The 16574-nt window shown below is 32.8% G+C and overlaps 1 protein-coding gene across 4 annotated transcripts in view; it reads left to right on the forward strand.

Moving 5' to 3' along the window:
* Positions 1-6346, forward strand: part of LOC148613295 (tubby-related protein 4-like) — a 74341-nt gene extending 67995 nt beyond the window's left edge. For all 4 annotated transcript variants that reach the window (XM_088586614.1, XM_088586616.1, XM_088586615.1 and 1 more), the window contains 3 exons: positions 84-1192; positions 2186-2350; positions 4014-6346. In XM_088586614.1, the coding sequence (XP_088442740.1) occupies positions 84-1192; positions 2186-2350; positions 4014-4130 (1391 nt within the window). In that variant the 3' untranslated portion in view covers positions 4131-6346. The remainder of the gene's footprint in view (positions 1-83; positions 1193-2185; positions 2351-4013) is intronic.
* The last annotated feature ends 10228 nt before the right edge of the window (positions 6347-16574 follow it).

Genomic DNA, 16574 nt, shown 5'->3' on the forward strand with positions numbered 1-16574 from the left:
CATGAAATAATTGAATCATAATAATCTCCTAAATGGATTATTATTTCAGCGTATTTTTATATTTTAGTATTTTCAATTTTTAGCACTAACACTCGATGGAGTAGAGAAAATGGAGGAAGAAAGTCTTGTCGTCGTTGAAACAGAAAATGGTTTTAATGCTCAAATGACATTAAACGTGTCACGTGATGATAATCTTTTAATAGATGCCTTTGCAGAAAGTGCAGTTACGAATGGAAATAATGGTTTGGAAAAATGTCGGGGGAACAACATAAAGCATAGAATTTTATCACCTGCCTCAGACTCATTTGCTCATAATAAAGCATTCACTTGTGAATCACAAGATGTACTCAAGGAAAAACTCTCAAATCAAGGTGCTATTCCGAAAGTTCGCGCAATGACCGGTTGTTCAACATCGCCAACAGGAAGTGACGTAAATTCCGGTATCAATGGTATTTTAAATGAAAACGCAAACAATGTTAATACAGTTGCTCAAAATTTAGTGTTCACTGAAATCAAGTCGGAAACAAGTTCTCCGGTTTCTCCTTCTTCAAACGGAAGCAACAATCTGTATGAGGATGTCCAAACTTTACTCACGGGTGATGACGACAATCGATGGGCGGACCTTGCTAACTGTCCAATCAAGTACATTGACGATGAACAAGCGAGCATGCGTAGAGTAAACTCACAAGAGACAATGCTGATATGCGACTCCAGCCAACTTTTTAGGTCTAACTCGGGTAAAGAAAGACGACTCTATTTTTCTTCCACAAATGATGACACAACGAAAATATTAGAAAATTCAATGTCATTTGAGCATCGTGATAGTATATTTTCTATCAATTCAGAAAATGAGTTCAGTTCTGGGATACAAGAAACTGTTGAAGAAAAGGGTGCTAGTTCTATTTTAGAAACCGATATTTTCAACAGTGGAAGAAAACTTCGCGAGAGTGCCTCACTTCCGTCTTCGCCATTAAAACGTTTGGATAACCAAGATTCTCCAACTCATAAACTTCGAGAGGAAGCTTTCAAAAGCAAATGCAAACACCATAGTCCAATTTTTAAAAGAAAGGCCAAATATCCAAGACAACTTGAGCATTCGACAGACGAATTGGCTTCCTCTTTGAAAGAAAACAATCAAAGTTTTAGTTACAAAAATTTGGAAAATTTTCAGAAATCTCAAATGAAACAAAAGGTGAGTCTATGACACCTACTACCTTGGTAAAACTAAGTAAAAAACAAAATAAGCGTTATCTATATTTACACGTGACAAAGTTTTGCGAGACTGATGTAGATCTTTTTTTTAGGAAATTATTATGAATAGGCATTATGAATATATAGTAAATACTCCAAAATTACAATGCAAAGCAGTTAGGTGAGGTAAAAAAAAAGGAATATTAGCTAAATTAACATAAAAATAAATTCCAAAATGTTCAAAATATTGTAGTATATTCAGATTGTTCGCATATTTCGTAAACGTATTCGGTTAGTCTAGATCTTGTCGCCTGAAAAAATAGAACACTCTTGTAAGGGAATTGTAGATCTGCCATATTAATTTAAGCTGCACTGTACTAAAGTTTCCATCGTTATGATTGTATGATTGCTTGGGTTTAAATTGCGAGAAAATGCCTATGCCCTGAGTTATATCGTTGCTTTGGTTACGGTACCAAGTTGTATCTGACATATAATCAACACGACTCAGCTACTGTGTAAAAAAACAAGAAATGATATCTTAATGTGAAATACATACTTTATATAATTCAACTTTTGGTCGATATTCATATCAAGAGACCTTCTAACCGTCTGATTCTCTGTGAACACATTCACTGTTTCTCTGTATTTTGAAGTCAGCTTTTTGTTTGAAAATCTTTAAATATTTTTGCGTGTTAATTTTGATCGTTTCTGATTTTTTTTCTTGAACTTACATGTACCTCAGAAATTTCGTAGACAGAACACCACCCCCCACTCCCAATAAAAAAATCAGAATTAAAACAGTCGTCCTTCTGGAGTTGCAGTAATAGTCGTTATTTCCGAACTCAAAGATGCGAGGTTTTTTCTGTAAAAAGAAATAAAGCAATTAAAAATCGTATACCTTATACGTAATTGTAAAACAACAAAAATATTTTGCATAAGTTCAATGGCTTTTTAAAAAGTACCTTTTTATTGTTTATTTCTATTGATTACATAGATGAAAAAGGCTAGACGAAGTAGTCAAGAGCGTCTCCCTCAATTTGTTATGCACAACAAAGCTCCAATGTGGAATGAAAACAGCCAGGTATACCAGTTAGATTTCGGAGGCAGAGTAACGCAGGAATCGGCCAAAAACTTCCAGATAGAATTTAGAGGAAAACAGGTACGACTGTAAATTGTTGCGTTTTTTTTTCTCTATTTCTTTGTTATTTTGTCCTTTTTTTCAATGCGACCTGAATTCAGTCACAATAAAATAAATAAATACAAATGTACATATATAACTTTATTTCCATTAAAAAATGGATGTTTTCTGATTTTCAAATGATGCAATTACTTCTCGCAAAAGGAGTAGCGAGAGATGGTAAAGCCTTCAGCTACATGTTTACAAATTTTAATTTATATGTAAACATTCTGTCATTTAAACTTCTTTTGGAAAGGGTTGGTAGATAAATCGGATGACAAGAGTGATGGCCTCATTAGAATCAAAGGTTCATACCTAATACTTCTAGTTGATATATGTTTCTAGTTTTTCTCAAACAAACCTCAGAATTATACATGTAGATCATCCAACTCGATTTCGAGATAATAGATCCTTAATAAAGGCATTTTTATTTACATTTTATAGATTTTGTAAGGAATTTTCACTATTTACCAAACTGCAAAAAAAAACTGGAATATAAAGCATTGTTATAAATTTACATTTAGACCAAATAAGTGACATTCTTTCATACTTAATTGAAAAAATGGGGGTCACCAAACTCCTTTTCTTGCAATATAAGAAAAACTTAAATTCCCATTACATTTCACTAGAACATTTTCCTACCAATTATCTCCCCATGAAGAAGACTTTCCTACTAATTATCTCCCCATGAAGAAGACTTTTTACGATCTATGTTTATAATTTGATTATTTAATTTTTTTTTTTTTGTTTGTTTTATGTCAAATTCTTATAAAATGATTTACACATACATTTGTACATGTCTTATTATCCATCATGTAAACACTGTAAATAAATTGAATATATATATTATGCCTGTATGGTTTTGCAAGAAAAAAATGCTTCGTGTGATAGGTAAATTATATAAAGAAAAATAATGATAAAAATAAGTAAAGTAATCAACCTTACGGTAAATAAAAACTAATTACACAAGGTACATGATCAATTCTAACAAATGTAATCCGCATGTTTTTTGTCAAAATACTGCACTGACAGTACCAAGGACTTCTCTACAAAATACGATCAATATCGGTAATACTGAAATCATTTCGGTAGACTGGATAGTCCTTACACTATATTTGGAAATGGTCCGCATATTTAAATAAACCTCTAGTCTATCACCTTATGGACCCATTAACGCACCGGCCCGTTGGTCCATTACATTTTGAGGTATTTGTGTATTGCATACACATAATTGTGATTCTAAGTCATATTTCCTGTTTACATTGGGACTTAATTTGACAGAAATGGTTGAAAATGAGGGGGATCCTTAGCACGACGTAGCATGCAAAATCTTGTTTGTGTTTGTCTAGGGTTGTTGTGATGTTTCTCATCACTACCGAAATTACTTAAATCAGATACTTGTAAAGGGGTTATACATACATATATATACATGTATGTACCTTTTTAATCTTTAATTTTATTTTCACCTTGTCCCGTCGACTTATAACAAAATTAGTCAAAAAGAGATTGGCGACCGCGTGATCTTGTCAATTTGCATCAGATGAGTAAAATTAGTACATTTATTACAAGAAAGTTTCAATCGCTATGAATCTGAACACTGATAAAAGTAGAAAACTAGCAACCCGTTTTTTTAAATTAATTTCAGGTAATGCAGTTTGGACGAATAGACAGCAATGCATACACTCTGGACTTCCAATATCCATTTACAGCTCTTCAAGCTTTTTCTGTGGCATTAGCAAATGTCACACAGAGGTTAAAGTGAAGAACTCGACTGGACACTCGGGGCATTCATATTTCAGGCTTTATCGTCTACCAGAGTTTGCTTTTACCACATTGTTCATAACCAAAGATAACAATATATAAACGTATACCAACATAATGTCTTCATCTACAAATATGTTCTAATATTGGATATTGGATAACTACATGCAATGACATCAATACATGCAACCCACCAACTTATTAAAGAGATACATGTATTATGTAACACTATACGTACGTAGGACTAACAATCAAATGAAATAATATATATATATATATATATTCTAAAGGAAACTGCCAACCAGCAAACTTAATGGGTATCGGATCGTCCAGTCATGACGATGCAGCACAAACAAAAATAATTATATAAGTCTAAAGGATTGTACAACGATACCGATAAAGATGTTAACACACTATAATAAAGTATATAATGGGCAACATTTTCAGTCAACAAATGACCTTCTTCAGTGCCTTAAATAAACTGAATAGCACAATGTTCAAGATCTTTGTTACTGTCGGTAAAAAAAATTTTATACGTCACAGGTATTCACCTGATTAGGTAGTGAGTTGTGTTCACAGACCATTTACTTTCATACACACTCAGTTTATTTAAGGCACTGAATATATGTATAGTTATTTATGAAAGACTCATTTCAAAACTAGAAAAATTAATGAAGCTGTTTGTGACGTCATCAATCTCAAAGACTTTAATTGGAGTTACCATTAAAGGTTAAGAATATTCCCAGACTTTAATTGTATTTTTTAAAACTTTTGTAGCGCCGGGACCTGATTAATTCAGAATGATACTCAAGATATTTTTAACATAACTAGACTTTCGTTATAAAATGAATTTCTAAGTGTAAGACTCACGAACTTGTCCGGTTCCACAAACATGTCCAATTTCACACGTGTCCGATAATCAATAATGTCACACAACCACAAATATAAAACTAAGACGTCAAAACAACGTCAGATGTTCAGACAGGCGACAGTATATAGTGTTCCTGACGATGGCAGTAAGTTTGCCGGTCCCGTGCTGAAGAGATGTTTCCACGTATGAAAGGAAAGTTGACAATACAAATTGAAGTCCATGCGTTTGTCGTGTAGTTTGGTCAATAGATTTCCTTTACCATCGATCTCTAAGTGTAGATAAAGATATGGAGCTGAATTCATAGTATATGTTGTATCCTTTATCTGAAGATATTTGGGGTAGATGCAATGTATCAAATCCCCACAACCGTAATTGTTCAACGATAATACGTCATCCGTATAGCAGAAACTGAGATTATAAGATCTAGCTAAACGAAATTCCTTCTTTTAGATCAGATCAGCCATAAAGTCAGCCTAATAAAAGTGAAGGAATCTGTTTCTAGGTGTTGTACCGTCTGTTTTTGGAGTAAAAATGTTTTTGAATCGGAATTTTAACTGAGTATGGGGAAAAGAAGTAATATAGAGTTTAAAAAAAATTATATGTTTTAATGCTACACGTATTGTATTCAGATTTATATAACAATCTTGAATTGAGGGTTTCCAGATACTGACGATCTGTTGAAGTAGACGTCAATCACGTTCATTAGTGGTTTATATATTATGATACATGTAGCCGCTAGTCCTGAGATGCTTCTTAAGGACATGAACATTAACAAACAATTAAGCATGTTAAAAAAGCAAGCGCTTAATTTCTAATTATTCACTATAGCTAATATCCACATGTGTGTAAGGAAATAAAAACTTCGGAGTACAAACGCCGTTTATACATGTATAATTCCGATGTACAAAACATGAACCAACGAAAGAATTTAGGACCAATTAAAGAGCTTCCTGGAGTGAATATGAACCACACATTGTACTGGTCACACAGTCAAGGAAATATCGTCTCTTTTAATCTCCAAACAACGAACATAAACGGATTTTATTATAATTTGTAAATCGGAAATGTTTGTGCGGTCTTATTGGATACCTTTGTAAGAGTGACTGCGTCTTAGTTTTTTTTCTTAGCACAAAAGATGTCTTAAAATTTCCAAGACAAAAATTGACTTCATAACAAGGTCGGAGCTGCTTGTGAAATCAGACACCGTTTGTGGAACCGGACTTGAATATAAGTCTTACTTTATATATGGCATTTTGAGTTTTTAAGTTATTGTGTATTGCTGTAATCATTCGAGAGTCTTTGTAAATTTTAATAAACAAACGGTAAATAAACGTTATTAAACTTTGTCTTGTTTGTATTCAATAATGTGCTTTAAACTTCAATTTTTCAAGTGTTCTTACTTCAAATAAAACATGTACGTCAACTAGACGAGTTGCACAATATTTGAATCATATGACATTCTTAATTAGCCTATTTTTGACGCAGCTAGTTGAACTGATATAATACTTGACTATGTTGTATTTTTTTTCATTGCCGTGAGATTTTGGAAAACGAACTATTTAATATGCTTAAACAATTTATTATTTTTCGTAACATTGTTTATAATCGGTGACGATAAATAGTTTTTTTGTAAAAAGCTAGCCGTCTCCTTAGCTTCATCCAATGTTGAGAATATAATTTAAGTACAAGTCCACATAATATTCAAACACTACCAATCATTATGGTTAAGTGATTCATGGCCAAGAAAAACCCACCAAACAAACGATGCTTTTTTAGTCTACATTTGCTATATTTTCACATAACAACAACCTTTTTCTGCATTCAGATTTGCACTTTTTAGAAAATCATACATTTATCTCCCACTAAAATCAATCAAATCAAGCCAAATCAAAAATGATAACTCTTGCAAACTGCAAATTTCATGTACAATCTATATAATTTTTATCTCAAAAGCGCAACAACCAAATGAAAAACTAAGACTGGTTACGTGATCAGTTACTGTTTCTGAGCAAGAAATAAAACTGACTTTGGCGGGTTTTTGACATGCATGAATCACCTTCTGTCTGATTTTTATTAAGATTGATACTTTAAAACACCTTAGATTGGTCGATTCTCTTCATTAAGTAATTTACTTTCTACTTGGCCTAATACCTGTAATGAAATTTAACCTGAGTCAGACGAAAAATAGGTACTTGACAGACATTAAATTGCAACCAATACTTTGATGCCGTGCAGGAATATCAGTATCATTAATTACTCAAAGTGAAGTGTCTTAGAGACTTTAAAATCTTTTGGAATGTTTGACAAAAAGATGGCAAAATAAAATATATACTTAAAAGATGCAAACCAAGTGCCAGTTCCAAGGGTTATTTTGGTGTTCCGGAGGACAGTTAGGCATTACATGTATTTCGGGGTTTGGCAGGAAATGAACTCACTTCGTCCCCAACATTTCATTTAGGTTGTCCTAGGTGTATACCGGTCGAATCTAGTGGTTCCTTATATCCAAATGTATATGGTCTATGTAAGGAACCCTTTGGAATCAATATATATATATATATATATATATATAATCAAAGGGCTGTGACCCACTTAGTAAATTATAATATTTTTTTTCTTCTCTTTTTGTTATTGTTCAGGATTGCATAATTTAAGAGCCTCTATCCGTGCCTTGTGTGGATTCTAATCCACACCGACTGGAGACTGGAGCCAGGTTCGGGGGAAAGGGGGGAATTTCCTATACAAAGGTGATAGAAATTGTCGCTTGAATACGTACCATTTTCCAACTTGCAAATATTTGAATAGATGGGGGAAACAAACATAACTGTATGATAGGTAAATTAAGTTTACATGTACATGTATATTGCGACTTACGGATAGTTTAAAACATCCCTGTAATATCTCCTTGTAACATTCAACTGATGGTATACAATGTTTTAGTTTTATATAAAGTCTGCAACAAAATAGAAATGGAGTCAGAGGTAATTGTGTATAGAAAATCCGTGGTTACGGTTTCGGGTCAGTTGAAACGATGACCTTATGTGACACATTCTGATTGAGCTAAATAATAGGAGGTGTGGTTTGGTTGCCAATGAGACAAGTCATCAACAAAAAGCCAATCAACTAACAATCAAACTCATACAAAGTATGAAAGCCCCCAAATAAATAAAGTGAAACTATTTATAATAACGAAAAATGATCTAATCTATAGGAAAAAAGCGTTAAACAAACTGCAATTAACATAATTATTAAGAAAACGACAACCACTGTACTATAGTGTTGTCGATATTGTTTATTTAAAATCTTTTTTTTCTCCATGAATACAACAACATACAGAAAACAAGGCCTTGGTCAACAACATGAATCGAGATTCATTTAATACCTATAAAAGTATTTTGACCCATCACATGTACAATATCATACTTTGGTCGAAGTTCAAAGTCTACAGTTCGACTACAATCCAAGGTGGATCACTTTTTTTTTAATTTTGCATGATTCTTACTTAAACATTTCCTTAAATACTTCTAAACTCAAAATAAAGTGAGCCGTTAATCAAATGACACTTCAAAATTTTCTCTATAACAGAAATGCGGCATAATTGGAAAGATCTTACTATAAGATAAAATGATAGAAGGAAATATGCTAAAATTTAAGTTTAGTTTAATGGTATTGTGAATGTTTTCATCACATCAACTGTGGGAAATATTATTATAGAACATCAGATATACTAGGCTACCACACTAACAAAAAAGTTTTGTAATGAGACAATTCGATGATTCAAGTAACAGCCTTTGTAAGAATCATGCGAATTCTGTAATATGTGATACCAGCCTCCCCCTCTCAAAAAAGGTTACACGTTTTTATTTTTGTTGTTAAGTTGCTTTATAGGGCTATATAATGAAATGTATAATTAGTCCGTCCAATCTGTCTGCTCTTAGGAGATAATCGACACTGAAAATTCAATATTTTCTATTGTATTTTACTGTCATTGCAGAGTTATCTCCCATAATTTTATAGGAGAAGACTATGTTAGTATGCAGGTCATAAATATCGAAACTAATCTGTTAAATGTTCATAAAAAATAAATTTTAAAAAATGATTTCCTTTTTTGAACTACATGTACATGTAATTGCATTTGTATTTGTGATTTATAGCTAGGGAATTTGAATTTCCCGCGAATATTGGGGCCATCATGATCAGTTGACAGCGCGTGTAAGGTGATAATAGATTGGTAATTTCATTATGATGTCTGAAGAAAGCGCAAACTTAAATTTAAATCCAAAATACACAGAAGAAGAGATTAAGGCAATACATGTAAGCAAATGTCAGAAATCACTGACGAACGATGGTATTTGCAGCTAGGAGACTAGTATTTCTGAGGAAAATCTAATGGCTATAAAATATGTAGGCTTTTCAACCATTTATCACATTTTGCATAATTCATAGTTAATTAAACAATAAAACATTTTTCAACCGATACCCGAATAAACAGCGTATGACCCGACGAATTTGAAATTCATGTCCAAATAGATTGTTTTTGTAACTTGACTATTCAAAAGTTATTTTTAGGTGGATCTCCATTATTATTGTTCACCATATTGACGATGTTAATTTAATAAACAAACAGGATACGGCATACTTTTCAATCTACAGAAAATGATATCGTGGATATAGAACCGTTCCATTTTACCTTAAACCAAGATTAAATCATCAAAAGGAGGATTTTTATACGTTTACGTATTTTTGCAGGAAGTATCGTACAATGAGGGCCTTGATTTTTGTAGTGTTTGTCCTTTGTTTGTATGTAGCAAGTATGTATTAGTATTATTGTGTAGCAGATATGTACCAGTTTTCCGGTATAGCAGGTATGTACCAATTGTCAGGTACATGTATACATGTAGCAGGTATGTACCAGTTTTCAGGTACATCTATACATAAAGCAAGTATGTACCAGTTTTCAGGTACATGTATTAATGTAGCAGGCATGTACAAGTGTTAGTGTGTAGCAGGTATGTACCAGTGTTTATCCTGCAAAGGACGCATTTTCTGCCAATATTGCCTGTCCAATATTGTAAATCGATATTGGGCAGTTATTTTTAGAATAACGTGGGAACTACTTTTTGCCTTGGAAACTGAACAATATGGCGGTCTCCGTGTCAATGTCGCTAAGGAAATCAGTCATACATTTTGTACGTTTTCTGCATGTAATATTTCTCCTCATTGGAAATAAAAAGTTTGAATATTGAAATCGTGACTTGTTTTTATCTGATGTATAAATAAATTATGTCTGTGTATTTTTTTGTGTTATTTTGTATAACCCTATGCTGGTCTATCCTTCTCGTTCCGCATTCCACTGCGGACGACCGGTAGTCGTCCACAAATAACTTCAGACAGTGAAAGGGAGCCTGCATCGCAATTTAACATGGACTGGTCACCGACATTGAATTTCCATAATCATCTTAATATTTACATGCATCCACCACCGAATTCCATGCATGAATGACTAGTTCGTGACATCATGATACAGTAAAAGCGTTTGACAAGACTTGTCGATATTTTTATCCAGGTGTAAAACAGTTACATTTTTCATTTATATTATTGTGATGGGTTGTTTTTAAGAGTTAAAAATAAATCATAAATTTATGAACCCATTGTCAACAAGTGCTGCAGAAAAGTGCGTTGCCAGTTACGCAAAAAAGAAATAACTCAGCCCCGCAACCGTAGTGTTGCATAAGAATCATTTTTCGGCATGGAATTACAAAGAAAATATTTTTCAAAATACTTTTAAAGTCATTTACATTTATAAAACTATTTAGGTTACAAATACAGAAAGCATTTTCTCCCGAATGTATTATTTTAAAATGAATTGGCAGACTCGTACGGATTTGCATACCCATACGTTAAGATACCCATGTCGTTACGATATTACTTCGCGCTGTGTCGTTAGAGGCACAAAAGGGGTACTTTTTGTAAACCACGTAAAAAGCAATTTCACATAGAATTAACTTCAACCAATATTTTTTTCTTATTTGCAGGATAAACACAATACAAAACCAGTGTCCAGGTATGTACTAGTGTTTATGTGTATTGATATTGCCATATTTCACAATTATTTACATGAAGTCAATGTGTATTACTAGAGAAAAAAACTATTATGTTATAAAACTGATCAACTCTAAGCTCACTGTTAACTACTGGTCACATTATAACACTTTGAAAATAGTTGAAGCAGCATCAAAGTACACAACCAGCATGGCTTTTTCATATGATGTGTAACAAAATGAGGTAGGAATGTTTGCAGATAGTCTGCCTAAATTCCAATGTGGACGACTTTACAGGATCCTTTTTTTGCTACTGCTGATGTGATGAAGTACGTGTAATTCAAAATACCCTTTAGCATAATCAACTTGTATCCTTTTATACCGCGCTGCCGCAACAAAGTTGAAGTGAAAAAGTCCCATAACTCCTTTGAAATTTGTGAAATCACAATGGTGGCACAATATGACAAATTAAAAATCATTACGGCGATTAAAAATCCTACAAAATTTGAACAAAATCTGGTAAACGGTTTTCGAGGAGTTGCGTCCACAAATGCGATCAGACGGACGGACGGATGGACGGACGGAGGCCAATATTTCTATGTCCCCTTCTGCTTAGAGGAAAACTCTAATGTTTTACTATTTTGTTTATAGATACTTTTGCACTTGGTGGAAACCATGGGATTATGGAGGAACATAGACGTCCAAATCTAGTAATTAGAAGATATCGTTTATGTAGACATTTTCCTTTCTCTTCTATATGTGAAATATTTAGACGGCATTATGACCATTGAAACCAAAATTTGAAAACTGCTTAAAATAAGTTAAAACATTTTTAAAACAATCATTAGGTATATTCCATGCTATGTTTTGTAATGCAACTTTTGTTTTTCCAAAGTAATAAAGCATTTTAACAGTCTCATGCATGTTTTAATTATTTTTGTGGGTTCTTTATAATTCATTATTTTTTCAAAAGCTTCGGTGAAAAAAATATATTTTATATTCCATCTAATATAAGAAGAGCAGATTTTGTGAATATGTCAAAGAAACAACAACCCGGTGAAAACTGTCAATACTTTATGCTTACATAAACCGAATGATTTTCAAAGTGCTTCGTTGAATCAATCTCAACTATTTACTATATATCTTACTGGTAATAAATGTGGTTTCAAAATTATCTGCCAAGGTAAACTATATAACTATACATGTTTTTTTATTACTCGATAAGACAAATATTACCAACGAAATAAATTCAAAAAGCTTTATATTGCAACGGTACAACTCTCTGCATATTATCTTCTTGCCATCACATGCGAGGCCAACGAATAGACATTTAACCGAAACATAGTGTAAGACAGGCCCGACGGAATGGATCAAGAAAGTGAAAGATGCCTTTAAATTGAAATATAATTAAAATGCTGTTCATAAGAAAAAACAATGCAAGAATCATTAAATTTCAGTGATTTAATACATCGCATCTACCCCTAAGAACTTGAGATAAAGGATAATACAGACACTGTGAAGTCAGGCTCATATAATGACCAACACATAGAGATCGATGGTAAAGGAAAACTATTGACCAAACTATACGACATACGTGACGACTTTTCATTCTGTATTGTCAACTTTCTTTTTATCTGTGACAACATCCCTTCACCACCTGCGTTTGGATTTTCGTACCACAACTCATACGTTATGCCAGAGTTTTTCATCGCGCTAGTCTTCTTACAATTAGGCTTCTGGAACAGCGTTTTGTTGCTACAATATTCAAGTTATCACTACAAAAGTTTTATGTTCGTCATCCATATGAACTCCATATGCACAATGACAACTGATTTGTTCAACATATCATAGTTGTCCTTTCCTGTACCCCAGACTTGACTTTTTATGAACAACTCGGCGCGTGTTTCTAGAAATGCAAAGGACGCTTAAACTACAGGTACACATTGTCCATGCTCCCAGTGGAGTCCGAGTTGCTCATTTATTTATGTTACTTTCTATGTATTAATTTGGCCACTTTATATTCTATAATGTGTTTATTTTCCATGGTTTTTGTCCCTTGATTACATTCTTTTGATATCCGCTAGAAGCTTGGTTCCTTCGATAACTCCTTGCATTGTCTAGATGCTGTGTTTTTTATTTCGCTCACAATAGTTTACCTATTCTGACTCTCATCTTTTAGATTTGTTTTTTTCATTTTTAATGACTTTACAACGCAAGATAAATACTAAAATATAGTTAAAAGTAAAAGAGATACATAATTAAAAGATAAAGCAGGCGCAAGCAAATTTTGATGTCCGATTTCTTGTCCAATATTGATGTAAAATCAGGTAAGTTGCTTGTTCAGGTGTGATGATCGTTTGTAGGCTGGGACTATCTTATATTATATAGAAGTGACTTACAAAATAAGTAAAGCAGGCATTATAGATTAAATACGGTTATATAATTTTTGCTTTTACTTTGAATAATTTCAAGCTAAATCATTTATGTAAATGCTACAACTTAAGTTTATTTTTTCGATTTATTTTAACGTAGACAATAAAGCATTTGTAACTAACCGTGTATTTCCAGTTCTTCAAAGCACTTATCAATATTTAGAACTCACGAATATAATTGTAGTATATGTTCTTAACGTCTATTTTAAGTGGGTGTCTCTGAATTAGGCAGCGGGTGAAACATGATATTAAAAAAAACACCATTTTAATAATTTTATCCGACTTTTTGTACCATAATTACTAATGCAAAAGACAAGATGTTGCATACCATGTTTGTCTATTGAGTTCCTTTAAATGCACTGAAAGTGAACTCTGTCAAAAGCCTTATTTTTGTTAACATTCTATTGAAATTTTTCTAAACAAATCCAGCGATGCAGAGATCAAATAATGATATTTAGAATAGAAAATGCATCCTTGAGGGATATTTTGTTGTCAGATCGGTGGGGTTTTGACATGCATTTTCTGATTTTTGCCATTTTGCCTGATTCTCACAAATACTTACATTTAATTCAATCTAAAGAGTAAATACATGAATAAACAACACATATTAACCAATGTTGCATTTTTTGCCACAGATGGTTTAGTACCCTCAAACAAACTGGCATTACAATGTTAATTTCGAATTTGGAACATCCTTCGCGAACCTCCGATTTGCTCATTTGCTTTTGTTACTTTGTATGTTTGATTTTAGTTACTTCATGTTCTTTGTTGTGTATGTCTGTTCTCCATGTCTGGTCTATGTCCCTGGATTACTTTATTTTGATTTCCGCTAAACCCTTTGTTCCCTTGATTACTCTTTCGCGTTAAGAACACATTCATATCAGGTAAACTGTCTTTGGGCCAAATTTAATTTTTCTTTTACAGCAACATTCACCTATCGTAGCGTTGCAGTATTCTCCGAACGCCATTTCATCGATTCGGTTTGCAGCTCAACCATTATAAACACTGTGCAATCCATAGTTAATGTTAGGTTAAATGTTAGGTTAGAATTTGTGTCATGAATCTGACTAAGGTTACGTATGCCGAAAAGCACTTCAGTAATGATATCACTGGTTGATTTAGCAGAGACACCATACACTTTGATGGATTAAACGACTGACAAACATAATTGAACAAGTTTCTTCATTTTTAGATTGAAACATTTGATATTTAGATGACATTGAAACCTTCATGCCATTAATACACCAACATAAAAGTACATAGTATATATATATTAGGGAAATTAAGGTTTTTCGTTTGCTGCTGAACTGCAATGACAATCCGTAACGCACAAGCATGGTATTTTGTTTGTTATCATGCTTGTGTTGGCTATTTGTGACCTACTGAAAAGCTTATTTATGATAATTACTCTTCTAAGTCGGAAAAAAAACCGAACGAAGAATTCATTAAGCTTTAAAATTTCAGATGTTTGAAGATAATTCCTTACCCGTAATTTATACAATCAAAACTGATATGGGGATGAGAGCGGCGAATGAGGATAGTGTATAGGTGATGGGGAAATAAGTTTTGAAAATATTTATCAATATAAACAAATGTATTGATTTCATTTAAACAACATTTGAAATGTTTAAGAGTTTAAATAGTTTAAATAAAGAGTTTAAAATTCTATCTGATAACATAAATTGTTGATAAAGAATAGGGGGATAGATATTTTCTATTGGAAATGGAAAAGGGGTGATACATAATATGCGATGGTAAGCGGTGTAAATGGGAAATTTATAGACTACGAAGACTTCTTTACTGTAATCAATATAAATTAAAACGTTGACCATAGAAGCACTGTGTGCTGCTTTTCAGTCTTACAGGAAGTTACTCTGTAAAACTGAGTAATGATCTTATTAATTTTGTATCTTTAACAAAACAAATATAAATATTTATCTGTTTGTAGCTCGCATCTTATTATGTAGAAAAAAGGAATTCTACTCGATCTAAAATTATAGAGGGTATGCATATTTCACTGTATTTCACTTCGCCCCCCTAACAAGTTACACTTGCTCTATACAATCATTCCAGAACAATTGAAAAATGAAATATTGATAAATTAAGCAATGAATCAACAAATTACACCAGCAAAACAATTCGAGTGATTTTCACTCAGTTTCAGATCATAAAAAGCAAAGATAAAAAAAAAGAACAAATATTTTTATTTTCAACCAGTTAAATAGTGTTGTATATTCAACAAAAAATACATAGTATGAAATTTATTCTTTATCGGTCATACATAAGAAACCGCTATAATTTTCATTTCGTTATTTAACCATTAGTAGACTGATTAATCCCGCAGATTCGGATGTTTTTTTTTCCTTTTGACCTGTTGTAAGTACAGTAGGGTTTGTTTTCGACGATATATAAGTATTGTCTCCCTTTGTCTTAAAATGTTTATTTATAATACATTGAGTTTGTTGGAATACACGAAGAACAATTAGAGACATAAAAAATCAAGTGCATGTCAAGACAAATGAATTAAAAGATTAAAGAAAACCACATACATACTACCACATACCAAGACTGGAGATAAAGAATATAAGACAATACCCCTAAAAAGTAAAATACTTGCAATATTAGCTCCTAAAAACAAAACCGAAAATAACATCAGTTGGTCGTCGAGGGTGAAAACGTTTTGCTCTGTCAGCGGCGTCTGGACGTTACTTGGAGGTATTTCATTTCATCTGTGACAAAGAAATATCATACCGTTCAATCAAATTTCAATGACGACCAGAAAGCTTATGCATCAATAATATAAAAAAGCGAGGTATTCTGTAATCTTTAGACAGAAAAGGTTGGTTTGTATCGATTGTGAAAAATTCAGATAATTTGAACGTATTTCAAAATTGTCGACATCCATGTTTAAGAGTAATCAAGGGAACCAAGGCTCTAGCTGCAATCTAAATAATGTAATCCGGAGACAAAGACCTGACATGGAAAACAGACATACACAACAAAGAACATAAAGTAACTGAAATCATACATACAAAGTAACAAAAGCAAATTAACAACTCGGACTCCACTAAAAACTGGGAACATGGACCAGGTGCGACGGCAGG

The sequence above is a fragment of the Perna viridis genome, chromosome 6, assembly GCF_037379345.1.
Source record: "Perna viridis isolate PV_CMFRI_1.1 ecotype Kerala chromosome 6, ASM3737934v1, whole genome shotgun sequence".
Lineage (NCBI taxonomy): Eukaryota > Metazoa > Mollusca > Bivalvia > Mytilida > Mytilidae > Perna > Perna viridis.